General features: G+C 40.0%; 1 protein-coding gene across 1 annotated transcript in view; it reads right to left on the reverse strand.

Moving 5' to 3' along the window:
• The window catches only part of LOC141765707 (DNA topoisomerase I, mitochondrial), a 44,705-nt gene extending 27,032 nt beyond the window's left edge, over positions 1 to 17,673 (reverse strand). The window contains exons 1-9 of the mRNA XM_074631901.1: positions 17,434 to 17,673; positions 17,040 to 17,173; positions 14,007 to 14,061; positions 13,299 to 13,345; positions 7,802 to 7,921; positions 6,027 to 6,114; positions 5,771 to 5,895; positions 5,489 to 5,604; positions 2,719 to 2,840 (exon numbers count right to left, since the gene is read on the reverse strand). Of these exons, the coding sequence (XP_074488002.1) occupies positions 2,719 to 2,840; positions 5,489 to 5,604; positions 5,771 to 5,895; positions 6,027 to 6,114; positions 7,802 to 7,921; positions 13,299 to 13,345; positions 14,007 to 14,061; positions 17,040 to 17,158 (792 nt within the window). The 5' untranslated portion in view covers positions 17,159 to 17,173; positions 17,434 to 17,673. The remainder of the gene's footprint in view (positions 1 to 2,718; positions 2,841 to 5,488; positions 5,605 to 5,770; positions 5,896 to 6,026; positions 6,115 to 7,801; positions 7,922 to 13,298; positions 13,346 to 14,006; positions 14,062 to 17,039; positions 17,174 to 17,433) is intronic.
• Between the last annotated feature and the right edge of the window lie 462 nt (positions 17,674 to 18,135).

Below are 18,135 nucleotides of genomic sequence, written 5' to 3' on the forward strand. Positions count from 1 at the left end.
CGCAGCCGGAGAGAGCAGAGGAGACACCGGCACCCGGTCGGTAACGAGAAGACTACGTAAATCTCTGTAGAGCTCCGTCACTTCACAAGACACGGAAAACCTCTGTTGGTCTGGAGGAGCTGCAGCAGTTATTTCTGCACAAACGTCCCCTGTACATTCACTAGATATTCTCAGAGCTAAACCAACTCTTCTGCAGTGTGTAGTGAGCGCGCGTTCACGTCTAGAGGTGGAGCGAGCTGATCTCTGTCTGAGTGAAGGCGAGCAGGCAGAGGAGGAGGGTACAGCGGCTACACGCGAACGCGCATATGCGAGCGCGCATGTGTGCCAACCCGCTACATTTATACGCTTACAAAGTTACAAACATTCCCTTTAATGTCGGTTAACGGTTAATTATTGACATCCCTAGTCAGCACACTGACACACTGACAGCTGTTGTTGCCTGTTGGGCTTGAAATTGCCATATTATGATTTGATAATATATTTGATGCTAATTGCAGTACCTGTGAGGGTTTCTGGACAATATCTGTCATTGATTTGTGTTGTTAATTGATTTCCAATAATAAATATACACATCAATTTGCATAAAGCAGCATATTTGCCCACTCCCATGTTGATAATAGTATGAAATACTTCACAAAATCTTCCTTTAAGGTATATTTTGAACAGATACAAAAATGTGCAATTAATTTGTTAATTAATTGCAATTAACTATGGACAAGCGTGATAAATCGCGGTTCAATATTTTAATCGATTGACAGCCCTAATCACAATATAAGGAATTCTTATATGGGAGGGAGCCCTTTGAACATTTTCTCCCTTGTAAGGGGGTCCCTGGGCCCAAAAAGTTTGAGAACCCCTGGTCTCGGGTCATAGCAGATGAGATGCAAAAACAGACCTTTAGATCATCACGCATGCACAAACACCTCTCTCCAGAAACACTCTTGAGTCAAGAGTCTTGACAGTACGGCCACGCAGTCGGTCTGCGTGTCTAAGCATGACTGACACCCGACGGTGGGCGGGCACTGAGGGCAATGGAGCGAGGAAGAGTTTTTTCCGCCTATAATAAAACAGTTTAATTGGATTTGTTCATATGCAGGGGAGCTACTTGTATGGATTAGCATATCAATGCCTTCACACAAACCGTATTTTCAAGTGCATTGAGCACTAAGCAGCGCAAAATTAATTCTGCATGATATGCCTTGGGGCTTGGCACAGTGTTTTCTCTATACAGAGGACAACCAGCACGCAGGTATCAGCCGCAATCACACACACACGCAACCCATACTTTATACACATACTGTATATTCCACAATTTACAACACAAAGCTGGAGTACAGACAACTAATACTGTACCTGGATGTAATCAAGTTTTGACTAAGACAAAGAACTCGTGCACAGCATCAAGGGAAACATTGCTGGACAAAAAACACGATAGTTCACATTCAGAAATCTGACAAAACCACTGTCAAGCATGGGAATGTCTTTTATTTGAAACTTTAAAAGGGCTTGTTTTCATTTAAATGTTAAATTCACTTCACTTTATTTTAAGCACTAGCGATAAACTTCTGAGCTGAAGGGGTCAGTTTAGAGGGTGAGTTGGGGGTGCTTTTTTCGCAAAACTGACAATGGCTGTATTCAAAACCGAACGCAGTATGCAGTATACAGTACATATTGCATACTGCCTTCCTCAGTAGTATGCAGTATGAAACGGTTAAAGCGATTTATTTTGCAGTATGCTAGACCAGGCTTTAGCCTTTAAAGAAGCTCGTACAACTATTGCAATATTATCGAAAAAAACAACTTGAGTTTTTAAATTTTACTTTTCTTTACTTTTTTACTTCATAAGATACTGCATGGTTTAGCTCCACCACCCCTCAAACAATTTATTCTAACAGCTCATGGTGAAGTAAGACAAACGGGAACATCAACGAGGGTAGACGGTAACGAAAATATAAAACATTGTCCGACAAAATTTACTCAAACTGCTTTTTCAGTTACAGCAACAAAACAGTGGAATGATATCCCTACAAATATTAGAGTTATGTTAAAAAGGGTCATGTTGGCTCAGCAGGTATCTCTCTGCCCCGTCAGAGGCAGCCCTTTCCCTCGCCACTCTGCTGCTCTGTAGCCGGTCTGTGAGCGTCAGTGGCCGACTGGCGAGCGAGCCGTTTCCAGGTTCCGGTTAATTTGTAATGGACATTTGTGTTTTGATATTTTAACAAACCATTCATCAACGGGACCAGTCACCAGAGAGCTCCAGCCATCTTATAGCGGTCTGTGAGCATGACTGTTCTGCTGGTGAGGTAGCGACCCCGGCAGGCGCTAGCCAGCTTTCACGGCAGTTTGCGGAGCTTCTAAAGTCAATATAATACTCAATATTCTAAATCTACACAGTTGATTTCTCACCTAAAAAATTCTCAGAAGCGACTTTAGTGATGAAATAGCTACGAAAAATGTAAAAAGCTTGCCGTTTTTGGCTGCTGTTGTGACTATAGCCTGTACCGTTCCAGCGCTTTGCATTGTGGGATACAGTAGGCGAGATAGACTGGTCCGATGCATACTGGAGATTATTTCCAAATCAGTACAACATCTGGGTATTTTTGGCATACTGTAGATTTTGCTTTTATTTGCATACTAGATGTTACATTTTTGCCCAATCAGTACATACTACTAGTTTAATAGGCAGTTTTGAACACAGGACTTTCATTCTTGCTTTACCTTCCTCCAATCTGTAAAGTAGTTCTCCCGGAACACCTTCTTGGTGGTGTACTCATGGTCCAACATCTGGGCAAAGAACAACGCCACCTCCTCAGCTGCCAGGCTCAGCTTTACCTCCTTACCTGCACACAAACAAACACAAGTTTAACACCGTAATACAACATGGGGTTCTTAATTTGCTTCATGGCATTGCTGTCCTAATTTACATGTTACAAAAACAAACAAACTCAAACACACACCGTTATAAGCTCAGCCCACCTCAGCTCCTCTAGAGTTCTGTCAGACTAATCCATGAATTTATAGAAGTAGGCTCAGAAACAAGGACAAGGATCTACATTCAGTCCCACTGCTAAGAGGGAGCTCCAAACAAGTGCATGCAAGCAGAGGAATTAACAGATCAAACCAACTCCCTGTAGGACACCGTTGTGGCTCGACTGCTTAACTAAGCAAAAGCAATTACAGTCATCAATCAGTGTTTGACCCAATACACCTTTAGCGTCCTTCAGATCCAACTGTGTGTGTCTTGTGTTTGTGTGTGTCTGCCCACTTCAAAGACTTCTTTTGTTTGATACGCAACTTTGTCCACTGTTCCCTGTAAATCTGTGCGTGTACTCTTTGTCTGGTTTTAATTTTCGAAGATTAAGAAAGTTTGAGAATCTACATGACTTTAACGTATCTCTTAACAGTTTCTTTTCATGTTACAGTACAACTTGCCTGTCCCATTTTCAAAAGTGTAAAAAGTAGCAGAGGTCTTGTGACTGTGGAGGGAAAGTCATGTAAAAACACTCCAGACTTTTTCTTAAACTTCAAACAGGCCGGACGTTGCGTCGATGCAATTTGAAGGTCAACTGTCCTGCTGGGGTATAGGGCTGTCAACGAATATCATAAATTCAAATATATATATATATATATATATATATGTATATATATATATATACATATATATACACACACTTTGTGCACACTGAATGCACCGCATGACGGGGGTCACACAATGTCACTTTCATTTATTGAAAATGAAATGCAACGTTCGGTCAAGCTGGACGAGGAATAATTCAACATCTTACAACGTTACATTACGTCATGTAAATAAACCACGTACCTATCAGCTGTGTGCTCCAGATCAGACTGGACACAAGTTAAAATATGGTTGAGTAGAACTTGCCATCTTCCAACGTTTGTACATTTTAAACAGAAGACACATGCTTTATATTGTGATATTTACTGGAAATGACATACAATATAGACAACAGCAAGTAGGAAACTTTCAGGCGATCTCCCTCTAGCCAACTGCCACCTTATTTTAGTTTTTGTAGTGAAATGAAAGCGAGCAACAGGAATAAATTGAAACATGGCATCCGACAAAAGTTCTTCCCAAAACTGTGCGCGCCATGGTGTCATGGACATAATGCGTGAAATAAGATATTCAAATAGTTCGAACCTGTGTTTTTTTTAGAAAGAGTAATCGAACATCATTTTTGGCCAGTTTTGACAGCCCTACTGGGGGATAACTACTCTCCTGCACACCTAAGCCTAAATATAAAAGGGGGAGAAACATGATAATAGTTAAATATAGGGAGAACAGGACACATTTTCAGTGTCTCCGGAAGGCATTCATGAAACGGGATAGAAATCAGTGTCAGGAATTTAAAAAGAGAGCTGCTCCTTTCTCACCTTCACACAGCTGGCCAATCGCAGCGTGACATGGGTGTGAATTAAGAAATTAATATCTTCTTTTAAATTGCTTCTGAGGACTTTTTTACTCCAAAAGGCTTACATATCATTAAGAATATATAATATTTCAATTAATGTGCAGCATGGCACCAATTCTGCACATTAAAAGTTACTGTGAGGAACTTTTACCTGGTTATGAAACAGTTTCAATACTGACTCTATATGAAGTATATAAGTAAACGAGACCATCAGAGAGAAGATTGTCTATTTCTATATAGTTATAGTCAGATTCCACGCGAAATCAGAAGGAAGCATGCAGGTTCTACAGAAACTCCTTCAGCTCAGACTCCAGCGGGGCCTCCGGCAGAGACCAGCCCGCCACGTACAGATCCAGATCCGGCTTCGCTGCCGCCTTTGACCTGCAGTCGAGCAGCGGCTCCTCCTCTGGCCAGGAGCTTGGCCTCACTGCGCCGCTGGTCCCTGCTGGGAGCAGACACCACACTGCTGGAGGCCCAGACCGTATTGCTGAGCCCACTGGAGGGAAGGGAGGCACGGGAGGACCAGAACCAGGACTGTGTGTGGCAGACCGTCAGACTCTGCTGCAGTAAAATGAGAGATTTTCTAAAGGGACTCTGGTGCTCGGAATCACTACCGCTTCTGTCCACTGTGACCGCCAAAATCAACACAAACTTAAAGTTCCTCGTAGTAACTTTGAGACTTGCACTTAAGTTTTTAAAAATATGGTATGTTTCACTTGTTTATTTGCTTCAACTTGTGTTTTACAAATTCACATGTACTGTATGTAAACTTCGTGTAACTTCATGTATATTTTTGGTGTATTGTGCTGTTGTCCTATATTTATCTTCATATTTTTATTTTTGGTACCACTACTTCTGCCTACCCGATTTATTCCTGATCTTAAAGTACGCTTTTGTGTCATTTTGACTGCTTTCAATCTCAAAAAGTGTTGTTACTGTGACTGGTCTCAACAGCACCTGAGAGGTACCGAGATTATTTTAAATTATAGTCATGAAAACATGTGTGTGAAACCCTTTCAACCCTGTTTCAATCACCCTTTCTGACACATTCAACTGACCGCCATAGTAGAAGTGAACGTCGTCTGGCAGAGGCTGGTACTCAGGAGGGAAGTAGGGACCATTGTGTTCCAGGAACTTCCATTTCACCCCGTCTTCATACTTCTTCTCCTCCCACCTGACAGAAAGCAAGATGATGAAAAAAATGAGGATGCATTTGAGAAAGTGAACACTGCTGCTCCCCGGTTTCCCCATGTGGTTTGTGTTTGATTGTGTGTGTGTGTGTGTGTGTGGTGGGGGTGGGTCTAGGTCAGTGCAAGATGACAAGAGAAGCATTTCCAAACCATCTCCAGCGACTCTGCTCCTCCTCCTCCTTCTTTTTGATCTTCAACTGTCTTGCCTCCTGAATATCCTCTTTTGTCCTCTTTGTTTTTTTGGAGACTGGATGCTCTCCTTCTTTCTTTACCGTCTGTGCCGAGAAAAAAAACAATCGAGATGTGAATTCAAACACGCCCATCGTGAGCCGCGTTTCCATCAAACTCCATATAGCGGGAGCAGTATTGGTGGAGACGGATTACCTCGGGAAGACAGTGGGTTTACCTTTTTGTCTCTCTTCTTTGACTTCTTTCTCTGAGCTTCTCCATTACCTTCTTCTTCCTGCCCATGTCGCTTATTTTTCTTCTTTGAGCTGCAGGTACCCAGAAGACAGACACAGAATACTAACAGCTTACACAATATGGGAAAAAAAATGAAGGGTGTCAGTTCACAAACTAAATTAAACTAAAAATTGAAATACTCGTACACAAATATTAACATGAGTTGCAGATGCCAAAACGACTTTGTTAATAATACTCTAATATTAGGAAAACGTGAAAGAGCCTTTCATTTCAGGCCAATCCACAACTCAAAGACCTGGGTTGTCATTTATAAAACAGTGCGTACTAGGATCCACACTAAAGTTTGCGTACGTACAAATGAGGAAATGTGCATACACTCAAAATGATTCTGATTTATAAAACATTGCATACGTCTGCCAGTGATCGATTTCCTTTAATAAATCCCAAATCAACTTGGAATTGTTGGCACGTGGATCAGCCTCATATCCCGCCCTCTACACAACCATATTCAACCATAAATGGTCAATGCAAAGAAACCTCATGAATGTTTCTGCATAGAAATGAGCCTGCTGATCAGTGGTTCTTTACGTTGAATCATGGCAACTACCGAGAGGAAGACCAAGAAAAGGATTTTTTCTGACACAGAAATCGAGGTGCATGTGGGTGAGGTGGTCTCTGAACACTCGTCCCCTCCTAATTCTTCCATTCATGTAGTCCTTGCAGTGCCAGTGATCCACCATGCAGCATTACACATGACAAGTGTCACCGCAATATTCATATGTTTAACAATCAGAATGATCGCTTCCCCCACCCTGGAGATCATTTGAAAATGGAAGTTCAATAGGTGAACACAATTTATTTATTTATTTAAGTTTTTAAGTTTACACAAGTCATACTGTATGTGCAGTTGATGAAGATGTGCTGGGTGGAGGTGATTGGAGGGAGCAGTGTGTGTGTGACAGCCACCACAAGGCGCACTGGAGACGCAGTCTGATAGCTGCATCTGATAGCTGTTTTCATTTTGTCTATGTATAATGTATCTGTTCCTGTCTAATAAACCGTAAATAAATGAATGAATAAATAAATAAATTAAGTTGTGTTCACTGCAGCGATTTTACACACTTTATGAAAACTAAAATCGTACTTGGTGATATATGTACAGTATTAGAAGATATTACTTGAAACTACTGACGCTCTCTTCCGCCATTCTTCAATGCTAATTGATGTAATCTTGGATTTCTACAATCGGTGATGATGATTTCAACCACAGCTGACCACGAGTGGCTCCTCTGCACTCCGGGTTGGGGAATGTGATGGTTAGACATCGGTGATGAAATATTGAGCGGAATTTGATTTGAGATTTGAGTTGTCATATATCTTTTACAAATGAAAGGGGCTTAAGGAATAGTTATGGCTCATTAGCACAAATGACACTGACGGTTTGAATGTTTATGATAAAGTGGATCTAGAAGTATGAAGTGAAATGAAATATGTGAGAGGAATGATTATACGTATAAAGATTCCTCTCATATTTAATTTTTACAATCTGGCTTTAATTCACCACCTCACCATCTGCGTCGCCAATTTCCCGTCTCCATAATGTACGTACGCACGGGTCAGAGTTTCCATACAGGTGCGCATATTTTCCCGTCAAATTTTATAGATTACAACTTTCGCGTGGGAAGTGGCATACGGATCTTTTAGGCCCTGTTTTGTGGGTATGAAACGGTTATAAAGGAGACCTCTGGTCAGACTTACGTAGGTTTAGCAGGAGAGTCTGAAGGGCCTTCCATGGGCTCATCCTTAACTCTTTTCCTTTTCAACCCTTTCTTCTTTGCAGCAAAGTCATCATCCTCTGGCTCCTGTTTCACCAAGTCTCTAGACCACAAAAAGAAGAGAAGATATAAAGTTGAGTTGGGGCTGCACAATTAATTGAATATTAATCGCAATCACAATTTTGGCTTCCCACAATTAAATGAACATGATCGCCTGCGATATTGACGTTTAAAATGCTTCGCTCATAGAAAACTCTGCTGCATATCAGATCAGGCGCTTCCTAAACTAACAGCGAGCCACCAGCCAGTGATCGAGATGTTTTGGCTTCACTTTTGGGTATAGATATTATTTATACAACCAATGTGTTTATGATTCAATTGAGAGCATAACATTGTTTATCTAGCTCTTAATGTTGCTAATTTTGCTCTCGAAGTGCACCAGATTGAAGCATTTAACTTTACAATGTAGCCAACAAAAGGGCAGGGTGAATTTTCCTGTATTTTTTCATATTGCAATATATATATAGCAGAAAAAAATAAATCTTGCAATGTCAGTTTTTTCCCACATCGTGCAGAAATGTAGCACAGCATGGAAGTGAAAGCAGTTCTCTGTTAATTTTAATGTAAAAGTGCAATAAAAATATGTTTTCACGCTAAAAATCAATGAATAATCGTGATATCAATATTGATCAAAATAATCGTGATGATCATTTTGGCCATAATCTTGCAGCCCTAAATTGAGTGAACTTGTCATCTTCACAATATTAATGGTTGCTTTTTTTCAATCTGAAGTCTGCTTTGTAGTCTTATGAAGGTACAGTTCTATTCATATTTCTAAACACACAGCACATGGTAGACTGGTTTGAAGTTAAGCTTAGAGTAAAATAACAGCCACCCCTCTTAAACTCCAGTTTAAAAGGGTAAGCACTGTTTTTTTTTGTTTCATTTTTAAAACCCTCCTTATTGGAACCTATTGGGATCCACCTTTCTTTAATATTGCTGTACTTGAAAAAACACATTTCTAAGATTTTGTTATTCTGTTTACTGTGTAAACTTAATATTTACTTAATATATAACTTAATATTATCTTAGAAAATCTGATTCTGATTTTGAGTTTGAGCCCTTACTCAATTGGCTAATAACAACAAAGACAGAGTAAAAGCTTGATGGCTCTTTTTCCCTGCTGTCTGCTACACCGCTGCCTCCAGAATTAGGACTAAATTCCCCTTCCATGCGAAATAGAGAGGGTACAAAAAAAAATCCTTAAGCACACACTGACGACACACTGACCACAAGAAATCACACATAATTATGGTAATTAAGCAACATTATCCAAACAGTAATGATAATGACATAATTACAGCAATTAGATGTAAAAAAAAAAAAAAAAAGACGGTTATTATACAACTGCAAGCTTGGATTTCCCTGCTGAGTGAGGAATTGCTGGGTAGGGAAATGCTCAAATTAAGAAAGCAACAACTTAAGAGTCACCACTGCTAATAAATAGCAGTGTTCTCCTTTCCTTCACATAACAGCTAGTTAAGGGGGACATGCGAAAAATGCAAAGCGCTGTAGCACGTAATTGTCAAACTGGCTTACTGAATCCTAATTACAAGCCACTATGATAGCAACTACCTGGCACATATTGTATGAGCCTAATGCACTCTCTGCACTTCTACAGTATGACCCCTGATGGCTTCTGATTGAGAGTAATGAGCCTTCTCCCAGGTCCTCTGGTCTCTGACTCCGTCTGCAAACTCTGTACGTGTTCAGGTTCAGAACAAAGATGATAGGGGACCAACGGAAAGAAAAATGTTACTGCAACTTTATTTCTTCAAATAAGATAAATAACGATTCAATAACGATTCAATACCGTTTTAATGTAAAGTAGGAAAAAAGCAGGTGTAATTAATTACGTACGTCGCTTTGGACAAAAGCGTCTGCTAAATGAAATTGTAGAATTGTAGAATATATCATCATATCGCCCAGCGCTACTGTTGGGGGTCACCTGTATTTATACAGCAAGTCAAGTTCAATTATAATACAAACTCCTCTCCCTTTTGCCATGCGTATAGTGCTTTTTCCTTCCAGCAACTGCCCACGGAGAACCTGCACAGCTCTCAACTTGCATGACAAAATAATTAGGGATTTCAGTCCAACCACACTTGAACAACACGAGAAGTCCATTCATACTTAGTGCTTATTCCAACATGCAGGACATTCTCCATGAAGACATCATGCTGACTACATTTTAAAATCCTCCAATAAAACTACTTTCCATTTTACAGTATGTATGGGAGAATATGGGCCAAGTGCAGCTACATTGACTAAATTGGTTCCAACAGGTTCTTCTTTGCATAAGGCTTTGTGCGTCAGCTCCCATCAGGGACGGAGGGATTTTTAATATGACATGTGAAAGCAGAAACCACGCTGCCTGCCTGCAGGTGTCACAATGTGTCACAATCACATTCATGCTGACACTAACCTTCGCAGTAGGCATACTTGTGAGCCAAAGCTCTTTTTATATTCACTACAAATTACACATATGAGGGAGTCCTTTGTCTAACTTTGGCCCTGTTCTCTTTATTGCTGTACTGGAAGTCATTGTCTTTTTTACATTTAAAGCTTCTATTGAGGTTTTTGAATGAAGCTTTGAATGTCTGTCATCACGTTTTATGACGTCGTCACCCTAAAAATAAATAATCCTCAGAAAAATCCCTCAATTTGAATAAAGTTATTCATTGGATTAAATGATTCTTCTTTTTATTAAATCTAAACGCCAACAAATATGCACTGAAGCGGGATATTTCATTAGTTAAAGACATGGAAATGTATCTTTTTTTCCCAATATATTTAGACTTTTGGAGTTAACAGCGCTCTGGAGTTGTTTGAAATGTTTGGATCACACAAATTGAAAACAATCCTATGCAGTGACTACTAGAATCTAATTCTACAAATAGTATAACACTAATAATCTTAGTGTAGCCTAATCTTTAATTGCAAATGTGCAGATATACCAGGTTTAAAGAGAATAATTAGACATGCAAAAAATATAAATAGAACTACCGCCTTGGCCTCTGCCAACCAGTAAAGTTGCAGTTTACATCCATGTCTGTCCAGTTATGGCCAAAAACGTGTTTTGTGAGGTCACAGTAACCTTGACCTTTGACCTCCAAAATCGAAATCAGTTCATCCTTGAGTCCAAGTGGACATTTGTGCCAAATCTGAAGAAACCCCTCTAGGCGTTCCTGAGATATTGCATTCATGAGAATGGGACGTACGCACACACGCTTGTGCGTGAAGAAGCTGTGCAGCATTCAAATGTTGATTTAGAATTTTAATTTCAACATTATGAATGAAGCTTCAAACTATTCAGTGTACAGCCCTTGTTCTCTTTTTAGTTTACTTTGCAACTTAAGTGTGTGCAGTTGCCAAGCTGTTCAGTTCAACTGCTCAATGTGGAGAGAAGGGGGGGGAAAAAAGAGTGTGCGTAGAAGTGGTCATGTTTTTTTGGTATACTGCACCACTGAGCAAAATCCATAAAAAGCTATACAAAGGAGGGTGGGTCACTGCGTCCGTTGACATTTACGGTTTGTGGTTCTAATAGCCTTATGTTTCTTCCCTAACTCTGCTGCGAGCCCTTAACTTTCCTCCCTGCATGAAACCCATTCAACTAGCACAGTTGCCACCTGAGCCTTTCTGGAGGAAAAAAAACCCTGAAGGGAAACATTAAAAGCCAGAATTTAGCAAAATAGTTTTTCCAACTGACATCTCCTTTTGAAAAGTCTCTCTTCATATTGGGTTGGGTTTAAGTCCACGTCTGGGAAACAATCCATTAACAACTCTGTAGAAACACTGCTGTGAGACAGATTTGACACAGCGGGCCTTCGGCCAAAGTCTGCCATCCCGGCAACACCCTGCTGAGCATCCAACTACTCAAACCATGCATTCTCATTTATTACTTTCCTGACAAGCCACAGATATTTGTCTTCAATGCAGTGTAAAATTAATTTTCTGTGAGACAGCTCGACACATTGTAAAAAATGGGAATGGTTTCTGTCCAGGGCCCTTGAACATCAAAACGTAAGAATTAATTTCCATCACCTCAGGAGGGAGGAGGGAAGAAGATAACAGAAAGAGGAGAAAAATACGATTTCTGGCACTATGGCTCCATGGTAGCTCGTCAGTAGCGTTGGGCTGGTGTAAAAATGTTTAAAACGGTTTGATATTAAGCCAAACACTGGACCAGACCGGGATAGCGAATTTTACCACTGCCTGTCGCTCTTGACTCAGCAAACAGTCCTGAGTGGAACATATAGACTGTGAGTGCCCATTAATGCTCTGTGTAGCGACACCTACAGCATTTACACGTTTATACGCCTCACCTCTTTCGTCGGCTTAAAATCAAAAATGTTGCCGTATTGGCGCAGCATTAGTTTTCTTCAAAATGCTTCACCTGGAATGAGGCAGACGGTATATTACATCATGTTAGTAGATGAGAGCAGGACGGTAAAATTAGGTGAGGCCGGCAGAGAATACCTGCAACGGTAACAGCAGACATTGCCATCCAAAATTAAATTATTTTAACTTTTTGCCGCCCTCCGCAACGGAATTTACAACCGGATGTTACGTAGCTCCTTACACTGGATAAAGATGTTTAAGTTTGCAATAGAATATTAAGATAAAGTTGCATTTTATAGCTACATGCATTACTAGAATAATTACATAAGATAGTAGACACAAAATAATTTTATTCTATCAACATTGCAACATATCGTCATGCATGTTTCGTTTTGCCGTCCTGCCATTTTGTCGGACTGTGTGTTTGTTTATCCCGTGCGGTCCAGAAGGTGTTGTCCGTCTGCCTGATTCTATGTGAACGCAGCATCACTCTGCCATGTTTCGTCTCGTCTCCCCAAAAAACGCATGAACTTTCTGGTAAACAAACACACCGTGCCATGTGCATCATCCCCCCTCCCACCTCTACTGAAATGTGATCTCCTTCATGTTGCCGACCTTGGCACGGCAATAAATTGCCAGACACTAATCAGACACTAGTGGCTCCGTTAGTCCGTATATAAACTGACATAATATTATGTTAATCACATTGTCACATTGCTTATTATTGTAACAGTTTTTATGTTATTTCCTGTTCATTTTAACCCTCTGGGTTGCCGTAGGAACAATGGGTGGGGCGGAAAGCTCCAGAGAAGTAAAGAGTAAAAAAATAAATAATAAATAAATTACTAATGCAATATAAGTTGGACTTAGCGCCGTGACGCCGTCGGCACAGGTTGCTCATGTGTGCTACTTATTAATTTGCCAGAACATGTCATAATGACAAATGCCGGTTTGCATAAAATCAAACTGATTTGAGCTTGTACACCGGACAAAATGGAAATCGACCCAACTCTTGTTGTCAGTGTATTATCACTGCCTTTAATAAGATACAGTCACTGGTATTCTGACTTCATCCTTACCTGGGACTGCTGGCTGACTCCAGGGTCTCAGTCTTAGGTGTCTTGACCTGAGGGGAGGAGTTCAACACAGTAACTGAATGCAATACACGCAGATGGCCTATGACACTATGCACAGTAACTGTGTTCATGCTTACACAAAGAAATGCATGCATGAAGTCTATAAATATTCATACAATCACAAGGGGTCATGTCATATCCTCTGGCTTCTGGTGAGTATATTTAAGCACATCTGTTGCACATCATATTTTGAATATTGAAAAACATGTAAACACGTCATGCAAGTCCGTTATCTGAGGCTCTTGGTTAGAAGCTGTAATAATTAAGATTAAGATAAGAGTTAGATAAAAACTTCCACTGGTCTGGGTATTGGTATGCATGTAAATATTCCATGACAGTGATGTGGGAACCCAATAGCACAGCTGTAACCTAGTAGGATAAGCTGTTGCACACACTTCAGCTATGACAGCCTGCTCTGGGGTCATTGGGTAACTGGGGATGGAATTTTCACCCTCGTGCTAATTCCAGACAGGGCACGGGTTATGGGTGGACTCACATGTCCGGCAAAATCCTTCCCCATGTCAAGATGACACTGAATTTCCATTGAGATGTTTTAAATTAGCCTCAGATTAAATACGACACCTGGTCCGACTTTAGCCACGATCTTGCCCTGTGCAGTATTGAGAGAAGAGAAGAAAATGAGTGATTTACCTTCTTATGAGACTTCCCATTTTCAGTTTTCTCTGTAGATTTAGGTGACTTTGCACTGCTCGTCAGGATGTCAAGATTGGCCAGGGATGAACATGAGGAAAAGAAAAGGCTTGTTAGCTATGCTGTATTTGTAACACATGAGCAGTTAAAGGAATAATTCACCCACAAAATGAACATTTGTAAATAGGGCCTGCATTTAACAACATTCGTTTACAAACTCTCACACAACTCGTGCAGTAGGAGCGACTACATCTCATGCTTGCACAGGCGCACTGCAAGTCTGTGCAAGTCCGGACGAGTAGTGCGCCGGTGCAAGCATGAGACGGTAGTGGCGGAAGTGTTTTAAATAGTACGATTTTGGCGAAAATTAATGTGTTTGGGAAGTAGTGAGCCTACGACTGGATAAACGAGACTTGGATTATACTTCAAAGAAAAATGATTGGCTTACTGGTGAGCAAAAACTGGCATGGCGATTTTGAAAGGGTCCCTTGACCTCTGACCTCAAGATATGTGAATTAAAATGGGTTCTATGGGTACACACAAGTCTCCCCTTTACAGACATGCTCACTTTATGATAATCACATGCAGTTTGGGGCAAAAACCATGCAGTTTTTTGCTTGCAGAATAAATGTGTTATTTCCCTCCATTCTAAAATGATGTATCTGAATATTTCTGCATACAGTCTGGAAATTGCATGAATTGGGTATCACTGTAAAGCTGAGACTCTTGTGGATCCAATGAGCCCAATTGTATTCATATGTGATGATGTTAGTCCCCATAGCAGCCATTTCATGTAGTGAGATCATTTTTTTTAAACTTGACCTCACTGTATAAAATTACCTGTGGTAAACTCTAGGATAATCACAGCCTCATGAAACTTTACAACCACAAACCAAAGACCTAGGGCATTCAGAGGATGGATGGCTTTACTAGGTAGATTGACAATAAGGGGGTTTCTGAGCAGTTTCAAAAAAGAAGTGCTTGCTATCCAATCGCCGAAAAATGCAATTCTTGTAGAAATCTCCAAATGTCAAATGTTTTTGATACCAAATCACAGCATGACTTTTTCTATGGTGTTCATCAAGGTCTTGGTGAATTAATGTGGTATTTTGGAGGGATTATTGATAATTTTTATCAATTCTCGAGTGGTAAAAAATGGTAACATTTAGCACCGAAGCTGTGTAACAAATGGTATCAACCCAAAAATTGCTGCAGCAATTTATGAGACATAATAGAGCATGTCGATGGACAGCATATACTTCAATCACAAAGGTCTTAATCCTTATACACTTTCAAAATGTATTTTATTGTATTTCTTTTTTTTTCTGATTTATGCTTGACACAGTGCTGAGCTCAAATTAATCTTCAGGTTCCCAGCTTTCAGATGATGTCAACCACTTCTATGTGACATCTACTGTTGACCTGCTATCTCCTCCTAAAAACTCCCTGTACCCCCCTAAAAAGAAAAAAAAATGGGTCTATGAATAAGAGGGGGGGAGTGGAAAAGGTTAAGAGAAATATTGTGGAATATAGGAGAAAGCTGCTTTCCCTTTTACCGGGACATGACTGAACAGGCCCCTAAGAGACAGTTTGAGCTGCACTTTTATCAAGTGTAGGCTTAACTCGAGAGCATAGGCCAATGTTAGATTCATGTCTTTGCCTGGTTAGTACCATTCTAGTAAGACAACGCTATGAAATGCCACCAATCAGACAAGTGGTGTCTCAGAGGATCTCCCTACAGTTCTGAACATGTGTCTTTTCAGTTTGACCTTTCCACCCTTCAGGGCTGGATGTAACATGGAATTGTTAAGCAGCAATTATTCCCCGGCTATGTTAATTTTTTATTCAGAATCCCCAATTTTGAACATCAAGACTACGGCAGTACATTTAAAGCAAGAGGCCCTTTCATGCTCTGGAAGATTTTGCTCCATGAATCTTGTAGCTGATGAGGATAAGCTGAACCTTAATCAGTAATTCAGTCAGTGTGCCATGAAATAACACGAGGCTAGCCGCCTGCTCTACAGCCAGTAGCGCGTACAGGTGTCTATTCATCTCCCTGCTCTCATCAATTACACGAGCCAATGACAGATCACTCCACATTCATTTGTCTGCTCACATATGCATGGTAATAAACGCATCAGATATCAAGGTAAATTAATTTATTCATATGAAGATGGAGTACCCACTGTACTCAGTGAAATTAATGCATGCACTCGATGCCACTGGCCTGCTCGACAGCTCAGCCAGCAAAGCATTCTCCCTGGTTTTGTATCTGTCCTTTAGTAGCACACACACATGCTGCCATATGCATCTTACTCTCAGCTGATTTATCACCATTGCAAGAATTTTATCCAAATTAATTTGTCTCCACATTTCGACAACATGAAAGGCAATACTATCTTGCAGGATCCATGCAAAAAAAAACAGCTTTGATGTGAGCTGATGCTGAACAGATGTTGGATGTGCTGCAGTCAGGTCACATGCATATGTTATTGAGGAGCTGCTCTAACTTGACAACTGTTACAGAGAAACTATAAAACGCAACTTATTTGATAAAGACACATGGTGGGATAATGATTAAGTGCTAGCTAAACTATGCCTGTCAGCAAATCATTTTTTTCTATCCATCATTACTCAATTCAATTCAATTTTCTTTATTGGCATGACAAAACAATATTGCCAAAGCGTCAATTCAATAATAAATAAAAAGTTAAAAAAAAGAACAAAATAAAAACAAAAACATATATATATACAATTCATTAAGCTAATTGCAACATATAGATATTTAAAAAGAACATGCATGTAAATGAAAGAAAACCATAAAGAAGTAATTAATGTTTGTTGTGTCAATAAAACAAACAAACATTAAAAAAATATGAATAACAATATATTGCAATATCAAAGGATAAATGTAAAAAACAACAAAAAAAACATGGAGTAGAGGAGTAAATAAAAGGCAGAGTGTGAGTTACATCTATTATGTGTTGTTGTGGTTGTCTCAAGTAGTGACATGCTCTCTCACGCACTACTCACCTGTTCTTGATCGCATCTCCCCCGGCAATGGCGCCTTCACTGTCCCTCAGTTTTTTCAGCTTCGTTGCTTTGTGCTTGTCCTTCCCTTCTTCTCCTTTAGCCTCCTTCTCTCTTCCCATCTCTCACATGTAACTCTGTAAAGCACAGTGAACATGACATAGTTGGAAGCAAATAATATACGTAATTGGTGAAAAGAGGATCAGTTTTTACAATATACAAATGCTAAACGTCCTGGAAGACTTTGGCTTTCCCACGTTAGCCAATTAGCTAACAATAGCTGAAAGCTGCAGGAGAAAACATTAAGTTAAAGATAGTGAGCTAAAAGCAATCTTATTCCACATTACAGAGCTGGCTAGTGAAAAACTAACGTTGCAGTATCATAGGTCTCGCTCACCGCTTGCAATGTCGACAAAAATGAAAAGTGAAAAATACAAATCTTTAGGCGGTTCAATTCTCTTGATGGACGCAGCGCAACCTCGCCAGATTTGTTGCTAGCGTTGAACGCAGCACCTTGCTGGACGCGCGTCAAATCCAGCTGACTTCTGATTGGCTGAGGGAGTTCCGGGAGTTGCCAGGTTGGGTGGTGTTACACCGTATTCAGTGACCCGTCTGATTCTGTGACCTGTCTTGACAGGATGTTGTCTTGTGTTTGAAAGTCTGAGCTGGTCTGGAGTCTCCTAAACACTTTTTAAAAAAAAAAATTGTATTTAAGGTTAAAGGAATACATACACATACTTGTAAAGGGACATACAGACAGCAGCAACAACATATATAAACATAAGAAAAAGTACCACCTGTTGTAATAGTGTAGTGTCAAGAGATAAGTTCATATTCATATACATACATATTCATATTCATATTCATATATCATACAACCAACCTCATATATATATGTCTATATCTACACACGCATTCATATACATATCCACTTAAACACATTCGCTTACACAATTATCTATTCTATTATACAGACAAAAAAAGGACATATTTACATCCCTTTAGTTGACCTTTATCAACATTATTTATTTATTAATTTTGTTTAACTCCAATCCTCACCCTGACTAAAAGTATCCCACCCACGCTCAAAAATGATATT

The sequence above is a fragment of the Sebastes fasciatus genome, chromosome 4 (assembly GCF_043250625.1).
Source record: "Sebastes fasciatus isolate fSebFas1 chromosome 4, fSebFas1.pri, whole genome shotgun sequence".
In the NCBI taxonomy this organism is placed as follows: domain Eukaryota; kingdom Metazoa; phylum Chordata; class Actinopteri; order Perciformes; family Sebastidae; genus Sebastes; species Sebastes fasciatus.